Source organism: Sitophilus oryzae, unplaced genomic scaffold (assembly GCF_002938485.1).
Source record: "Sitophilus oryzae breed Bouriz unplaced genomic scaffold, Soryzae_2.0 scaffold_1743_pilon_pilon, whole genome shotgun sequence".
NCBI classification, from domain to species: domain Eukaryota; kingdom Metazoa; phylum Arthropoda; class Insecta; order Coleoptera; family Curculionidae; genus Sitophilus; species Sitophilus oryzae.
In genome coordinates this window covers 1,318,834-1,327,970 of record NW_022146439.1, presented here as the reverse complement: position 1 = coordinate 1,327,970, position 9,137 = coordinate 1,318,834, and the positions used below count along the sequence as shown (strand labels likewise).

The 9,137-nt window shown below is 31.8% G+C and overlaps 1 protein-coding gene across 2 annotated transcripts; it reads left to right on the top strand.

Moving 5' to 3' along the window:
* Positions 1-2,693: 2,693 nt before the first annotated feature.
* Positions 2,694-8,478, top strand: LOC115881836. 2 transcript variants are annotated; one of them, XM_030899528.1, is made up of 4 exons: positions 2,694-3,105; positions 3,871-4,085; positions 6,429-6,665; positions 8,151-8,478. In XM_030899528.1, exons 1-4 carry the CDS (start codon positions 2,912-2,914, stop codon positions 8,357-8,359), a joined length of 855 nt encoding a protein of 284 aa, XP_030755388.1. In that variant the 5' UTR covers positions 2,694-2,911; the 3' UTR covers positions 8,360-8,478. The 2 variants fall into 2 exon arrangements, with proteins under 2 accessions (XP_030755388.1, XP_030755387.1); XM_030899527.1 differs by having other exon boundaries at positions 2,694-3,264.
* The last annotated feature ends 659 nt before the right edge of the window (positions 8,479-9,137 follow it).

The following is a 9,137-nucleotide window of genomic DNA, read 5'->3' as shown; positions in this document are numbered from 1 at the left end:
TACGATTTTCTTTAGTGAATCGATTCTCACGATTCGACTAAAATGTGATTCGTTTATTAATCGTCTGCTCTTTCACTTTCGTTTTGATTTAACCACTCCAAACCGTTCTTACTTGCGCACAAATATTCAGCAGCTCGTCTTCAAAGTGCTTATATTTATATTAAATAATTAGTAGCTTTAAACGGCAATAACTTGTTTGATTTAAATGGAACAACCTGTATATTTTAGGAAAATCAGATGCACAATTTAACTGTCTATCAAATTGTATTATACCATATTTCACCTATCTCTTCAACTTTTCGTAGAAAATGCATTGACTTATAATTTAGACCGCATTTATCACTATACCCATGGAATATTGACATTTTAGATTATTGTTAAAGATGTAACAAATTTTCAAAGAGTACCAAATACTAATATTGTCGATATAGTTCCCTTATTTCATTAAAAAATAAAAAAAACTGTTTACTTAAATATTTTATGTTAAAGAGGGCGAATTAATATGATCCGAGTATTCAAACTACATTAATTGACTGTTTACGTTGATTAATAATAATTGCTCCAAATACTAAAAAACTGAATTTTGTTTGTGTATTAGACAGTGTGGTAAAAAGTAACACCTTATAAATTTTATTTCATTTTTTGACAAATGCTTATTTATAACAACAGAAATGTTCATTTTCATAATTTATTATCGTATTGATTTCTGAGTCAAATCTACATTTATTTAAAATAATTTATTAGTTAAAGCGCTTACACAACAAGTATGTAATTAACTAATTTTTGGGTGGAAATAATGGTGGTAATAAGGTAATAATTAATTGGTATACTCTTTTACAAAGATTTAAATAGTTTTCCTTTTGTAAACAAATTGGCTTGCAATATTATTATTTTTACCCCCTGTATATTTTGTACATATGCACGTTGGTTTAAAAAAATCTAAAATGTCAATATTCCATGGATATAGTGATAAATAAGGTCTAAATTATAAGAAAATACATTTTCTCCGAAAACTTGAAGAGACAGGTAAAAAATGTTATAATACAGTTTGATAGACAATTAAATTGTGTATCTGTTTCACGTAAAATGTTCAGGGTGTTCCATTTAAATTAAACAAGTTATTGCTGTTTAAAGCTAGCAATTATTTAATATAAATTTTTGGACACTCTGTATATGGTAGTATAATTTTTATTATTGCAACATAATATTTGATCAATAAATAATCTTTAGTAAATATTTAGTATTAAAAACTTCGATAGCCTCGGAGAAATGAAGCCTTAAATTTTTTACTGCAATTTCAGAAAATTGGAAATATTTCAAAAACGGTAAGATTTAAGTATGATAAATCTTAATCAAATTTACCTTTATTTCAATCGTAGAATCCAAAAATAGAATAATATACAGGATGTTCCATTTAAAAAAATACAGCTATAATATTTTTTACTTATTTGGGACACTCTGTATCTTGTAAAATTATTTTTAAATTATAGCTGTAATAGTCCTTCAACGAACCCAAAACTTACAATTTGTAAAAATCTAATCGTTTAGCTACAATACTCCGTGTCGTATGTGGTGAACAACCCTGTATATGCAGGAAGTGAAAAGCCAAACCAAACCCATAGATAAAAGAAAATAATCTTCTATTAAGATAGATATGAAACTTAATATGTAGTAAAATTTTGGGTCAAAGCGCCCCTCCGTGTTCTTAGTAGAGACTACATTTAACCCAGCGCCTTCGCCTTTTCTGCTGTAAATATTTTTTATGTTTTGATTTCAAAGGATTTTAAAGTTACGCTGATATATTAGTATATCAGAGTAACTTTAATAAAACATAAGAATATATGTATATATTCTTATGTTTTATATATATATTCTTTTACAGTTTATTAAATATAAATTTTGACTACAAGGTAGAAAGTAAATCACAATATTTAATAAAACTTATAAGTATACCATTTTTACAGTTAATAAATAATAAAACTATTTCTGACTATGATATTTAAAATTTAGATAGATAGAATATTAAAAAACGTACCGGTATTTGCAGACGCAGGGCCAAATTCAATAAAAACCAAAATTTTTCCTCCGAAAATCGGGCTTTTTTTACAGAAAAGGTATTTTTTGATTTATCAACAATCATTGTCAAGTTGACAATATACAGGGTGTTTTCTAATTAGTATAAAAAATTGTGATGTGATTCCTCATGTATTCTTAAAACAATTTTTATATAACCATTAGGTCTAAAGTACTTCCTTTCTGATCTACAGGGTGTTAAAAATTAAAAAAAAATCGATACTTTGCTTAAAATAAATGGTACACTACCGCTTTTTTAAAGAAAATATATTTTTTTCTTGACTGGCCATCCTTTTTCAACAAAATTGATCTTTTGAGTTTTTCTTGTTCATCAAACAGTTGCCGAGAAAAAAATAAATATACTTATTAAGAGCCCGCCTTAAGCCGTTTTCTAAAGATTTTTTATTTTTTAGATTAATTAGGAAACAGCCTGTATATGCATATCACAGGCAACCAAATAAACTAGTAACCTCTAAAAATTATTTTTCCTACCACTAGCGACATACCGTGTTTTTAGTGAGTACTAAATTATTTTATCAAAATTTCACCATATAAGTTTCCAGGCAATGACCAAACCTAAACGAAAAGTATTCGTTCAAATGTCTCACCGTCACCTGATGCAAACATGTAGCAATGCCAATGGCTCTAATGCGAACGAATGGTATCGTTCGTCAAGTGTCTCCTCGGCTTAAGAAATAAGTAGTTTTTTTTAAATACCTATTTAATAAAAAATACCAGGAAGCGCTACTGTAATTTCCGATAAAAATCTATCGAATCTATCGCGTCTTTCAACGCTTGTCATTTTTGAAGTTTGTTTAAATCGTTCAATTTACATGACATGGTAATATTTTACAACGTTATTTTCCTGCTCATCTTCCTACTTGAAACGAGCATATCCGAGGATGATCGAACGTTATGGAAGGCCAGAAGGGAACTAGCCCGCAGAACCAGAGAGTACCTGCGCACGAACCCCATGAGCGACGATTTGCGCCAGTTCATCCAGGAAGCGCGCAGGAGTCGCAGGAAGAAAAGGCAAGGTCATAATAATATGTATGCAGTTAAAAATGGCGAGGTCGTGCCTTTAAACGAAATCGAACAAGACATAAGCAATAGGGACACTGTTCTAGGTGAAAATTTCACGGTCGTTCCACTAATCATACCTATTCCTTTGGAGAATAACGTTACTCTTAAGTAGGTACTCGTTTTCGCATCTGCCTTATAAATTATCTATTATTTACTGAATATAATTTTGATTTAACAATAGAAAACAATTCCTAGTTCTTTTACACCGAAATTACTTTTTATATTTTGGAAATTCGCTTGCATTCATCGAGATAATATACAAGGTGGCCCGTTAGTTCGAGTAAGTCCAATATCATCGTTGTATACGAGGAGATAAAAAAGGATATCCAAAAATATTCTGTTGTATACATCATTTTTTTTTAATTACAACAGCCATTTTCATGTACCAAGTGTTCCACTAAGAATAGCTCTCGGTTAGTAGTTATCTCGTAAAGTATCGCCATTCATTCAGCAGAACAGTTCTTGTATTTTTTAAAAGATTGAAATTTCAGCGAAAATCGCATATTGCTATTTTTTTTCAAACCGAACATTATTTGGCAGCTGTAATTTCCTTGGGAAGCATTTTAGGGCATACGCTCATTGATACCCTGTATAGTATATTATTTCTTTTTATATTTATAAATTTTAAATGTCGCTATTTTGGCATATCTATGTTATAAAAAGTATGCGTGTAGTATGGATTTGCAATTTTATTAAAATTCCTGTTATTTTTAGGGACAGAGATGATAATAGAAATAATAATGAGGAGACGACTCACAGAGGTAGATTTGGCGACGGTGATCAAATCTCAGAAAAAGAAGAAACTGTAGTTGATAGTGTTATAAAAAATAAACTTAAATCTACAAGTGAATCTACGGCGTTGAGCAAAGTTTTGGAAGACGTTGAGAGCCTTATTAACTCGCAAAGGAAACAAAAATCTGCTAACGATGGTAATATTAGATATACCGGGTGTTGCATCGTCGGACGGGACATAGGATATCCCATGTAAATTTTAATGGGGTCAATTATTGACTTCCCTAATTATTTTAGAGAATGATTCTATTTAGGTTTATTGAAGAGCACTAAAACCCACATTCAAAAGAATAACTTTAGATATTCCTGATTAGCTCGTTTACGAGTTATCGCCGATTTCTTTTTAAATATTTCTCCTGTCTTATGACCCTGTATTTACTTATGAGCACCAGTCAAGGTAAAAGATAACTGTCAAATGAAGTTGTCATTTCAGAAATTTACCTATTTAGTGCTTTATTATTATTGAAAACTCATTCCCACATCGGAAATCTTAAAGATGTATTTATAAATACAAATTAATATGAATTAAAGTAAAATAAAGTAATCAATACAAGATTAATTATAATTATTATTACAATATTCAATAACTTATTAATTTAGGCACTATGAAATTGTTAGAACTTTAGGATTTAAGATGTTCAAATATTTCTCCATCGACTGCTAGACAATAATCCAGGCGATCATAAAATTCTCTACTTACATTCGCTAGTTGGTAAACTGAAATTCTATTGCATTCGGCAGAAATAGCATTTTTTAACTCGTCTAGATTTGGGTATTTTTTATCCTTGTATATCCTGTTTTTTAAATGGCCCCAGAGAAAGAAATCATTTGGCGAAATATCAGGAGACCTTGCTGGCCAATTTATTGTATGATTTAGGCCAATATCGTTTCCGTTCAAACTCTTGTCTAAATATAGCCAGGGTACTATGTGCCGGGCAGCCATCCATTTGGTACCAAACTTCCTGATTTTCCCTAGCGGCATCATGTAAAGCAGGTAAAATATGATTTTCGAGTAGTTCCAAATAATATTCTGCATTTAAATTTCGCGTAAGAAATAATGGCCCGATAATATTGTGTCCGAATATCCCTGCCCAAACATTTACTTTCTGTGGATATTGCGTCCTTGTTTCGACAAACCTGTGTTGGTTTTCTTTGTTCCATTATCGATAATTTTGAACATTGGGTTCATTGTTTAAGGTAAACGTGCATTCGTCAGTGAAACATATGTTTTTTAAAAATTCCCTATCCGCGTTTGCTCTTTCCATCATATCAAAAAAAAACGCCTGCCGCCGTATTTCGTCCCCATCTCGTAGCTCTTGGTGCTTTTCATATTTGAAGGAATAGTATTTATGTCGTTTCGAAATTCGAAACGCTGTAGTGTGATCTATTCCTATTTCATCCTCAAGTTTCCTTGTGCTGATCTTTCCACCGGTCTCTTCCACGCACAATAAAACTTCCAAGTCGGTATCATTTCTTGCATCTTCTTTTTCTTCCTGCCTTGCTTCACATCTGCAGTTATTTATTAGGGTACCTTTGGTCTCAAATCTCTGGATATTCCTTGCGATTGTAGATTTTCCAGGTATCGGTCTATTCGAATACAGAGCAGCAAACATGTCCGACACCTTTTGATAACTATTTTCTTGATAATACCATTTAATCATCAATACTTTTTCTTCGTTAGTGTAATTCATGACTACTATTTTCGATGTAGGTATGAGTTTTTAATAATAATAATAAAGCACTAAATAGATAAATTTCTGAAGTGACAACTTCATTTGACAGTTATCTTTTACTTTGACTGGTGCTCATAAGTAAATACAGGGCCATAAGAAAGGAGAAATATTTAAAAAGAAATCGGCGGTAACTCGTAAACGGGCTAATCAAAAATATCTGAAGTTATTCTTTTGAATGTGGGTTTTAGTGCTCTTCAATAAACCTAAATAGAATTATTCTCTAAAATAATTAGGGAAGCCAATAATTGACCCCATTAAAATTTACATGGGATTTCCTATGTCCCGCTCGACGATGCAAAACCCAGTATATAAAATTGTATATAATATGTTTGTTTACGGTTAATTGATTAATATAACAGTAGGATTGCTTGATGAATAATATTGGTAACATTATCAATATATCGAGCTAGTTGGGAAAATTATTGAATGACCCGATCGATGTCAACAAAAGTATATTCCTCGGACATTTTTTAAAAACAATGTTCCTTTATTGTTCTTAAGAGAAATCTGTAAGCACAGGCACAGATAATATAACACGGACTTATATTTATCGTACTATTTTCAGAAATGTTTTGCGAAATGTTTCATGAAATATTTCCAGAAATATTTCGTAAAACATTTCAGGGATAGTGTCGAAGCTGTTTAACATTTGTCAGGTATATCCTGGGCTTCAGAGCGGTATAAAAATTGATGAAATCTATTTCTAATACATCTTTCAAGTATTTTATTTCAGCCTATTATTTTCAGGGGCTCTATGCAGTGTTTATGGCTTTTGGGATAGTAAGGCTGCAGGAGTTAGTTTTCATATCAGAAAATCCGACGACCAGGATACAATTATTATGAAAAAAACAGAACCTGCCACCGAAGAAGGTTTTATGCAGCGTACAAGATGGAACGTCACTATTTTGATACCTTTTGAACAAAAAGCGCAAGTGATTATTTCTGGAGTGTGCCAAAAGAATCACAGGATTGTTGCGTTTTTAGGTAAACTAATTTATCCACATAATATTTTACAGTCTTGTTAATATTAAGGGCCAGCATTGTAAACAATTTAAAAATACTTTCGTTATTGATAAACATAAAATTTTCTGGATACGAATCTCAGTTCAAATCACTGAAATTTTAAAATATCTACTGCTATAATACCTAACAGCGAAGTGAAATAATTTTTTTTAACTAAAATAATTTCGGACTTCCACTGGTTTTATTTATTTTGCTTACACAACGTTTCGGTGAGAAGAATCATTGACCGTCATCGAGTGTAAACTAAACCAAAGTTTACAGAATAAAATATACTAAACTAAATCCTAAAACTACTGAGTTATATATACTAGAGCCGAGTAGTCACCCGTAAATTAGTTGGATGCAGTTAAGCATGAGGTCCTCCACTAAGAATACCTGCATTGGAGCGTTTTATGAGTTGCAATATTGTTGAAATTTCCATATTTGGATTGCTAAAGATTTTCTTATTGTTATAAATGAATACGGCCTTTTTAAATTTGCGCTTTTTCCAATGGGGTTCTTTGTGGACAACCCGGGCTTCCGACCATTTTATGTTGTGGTGCTTGGACCACACATGATCTGCAATGCCCGACTTCATTGTTTCACCTCTTTGTGTATGTTTTTTATGTTCGTCAAGTCGTACATGTAGAGAAAGTTTTGTCTCTCAATTATACGAGTCACCGCACTCGCAAGGTACCTCGTAGATGCACCCACCTTCCTGGTTTGATGATTCCGGTTTTGTTTTTGTTAAGCCACTTCGATTAAAGAATTAATGATTTGCCATTGAACCGGAATTAAGTCAGCCATATTATTGCTCCATCGCGGTCAAGAATTTTGTTGATATGATCTTCCTTAGCTTTTTTATTGAAAAGCTGAAATTATACCATAAGATCGAAAAAAAAACGGCGTCAAAGACGGTTGGGGCAACCGTCAAATGGCAATCGATGATGATTTTGGCTATCAAAAATAAGATGTCATTTACTTGCCACGTACTCTTATCTAATTTATAATGGCGCGTACTGCCAGTTGGTTTTAAGAAGATTGTAATTTATTTTTATATCGAGGAAAAATTATTCTTTTAATGGTTGAGATTAAAATTCGCGAATTTTTTTTTTTTTGGAAATAGATTTGTGTATATGGAACCGTTCTATCCTTTTTCAATCTTTTTATAATTGGTGTTAATTTTTGACAAATTTTATATCAATTTTTAGTAAACGATGTCTAGAGATTGACCTAGCCAAGATTTTTTATTGTCATCCGCAGCCGTCTTTAATGCCGTTTTTTGCCGACACAGATGGCTTGGAAATGAAGATCGGTGTCATATTGTATGTAAAATTGTGAAAGAAATATTCCTCCTCGTCAATTCCAAGCCAACTGGACGCCATTTCTTTCGATCATACGGAATAGTCTCTCGCTAGACTATAAACAAAATCGAATTTGCAATGATTTCTGTCTTATTTTTAATAGGAGAATGTAGAGTGTGTGAAGGTAGCGAAGCAATTGTTGGAGACTGGATGGTGGGAAGGCCATCATCTGGATGCAAGGACCAAAAGGCATCGCACGCATTTTTTGCAGACGTCATTAGAAAAAATAATATCGAAACTCTGAGGGAGGAACATCTGAATAAATGCACCACAGATATGAATTTGCCTTCAACCGACATCGATAGCGACTAGAGAATATATCAGGTTAATAAATAAACTTATCGGAATACTAATTTTTATTTTCTCCGTTATATAATTATACAATATAACAAAACTGTATATTAATATATAACAATTTATTGAATAAAAGATACCAGAAAGACTTCTTTCTATTTCTATGACTTTTTTCATTTAAACACTACAGGGTGTCCAAATATTTTGTAGACACAAGACTGCTAAGTATTTTAGGAATCAAAATAAGTAAATGAGCGTGAAATTCTTAAAGCTTATATTGTCAAAAATCATTTGTGGCACATTACATATAGTTCATATCAAATAAACTTTTAGTCACGTGATTAAGCTCTATCGGCACAGCGTTGCCAACTTTTACATATTATCTTTTAATCAAAATATTGTAGGAAACAAAAACAAATTTATTATAAACATATAAACAGTTATTATTTACTTCAACAAAACTTACCTTCTTAACAGCACTTTGGGGACATAAAGAGCCATTACTACCGCTCTCCCGTTCTAAATATCCTAATAAAGTTGCAATGAGTTTTTTACGGCTATTAAGCCATCTTGTACACTTCGCACTAATAAAGGTTCAAAAATGAACAATGTTCGACTGCAAGGTCTGCTACTAAACATTTTTAAGCTTAAAGTGTCACAATAACACTTTATTTAAACCAAAAACTCCTTATACAAAACTAGTCAAAACGAACGACAATATCAAGAAATAAATAAATAAATGTGGCAACTTGACATTTTTTACAGCAGAGCTACCACCCATTACCACCTCAATCCC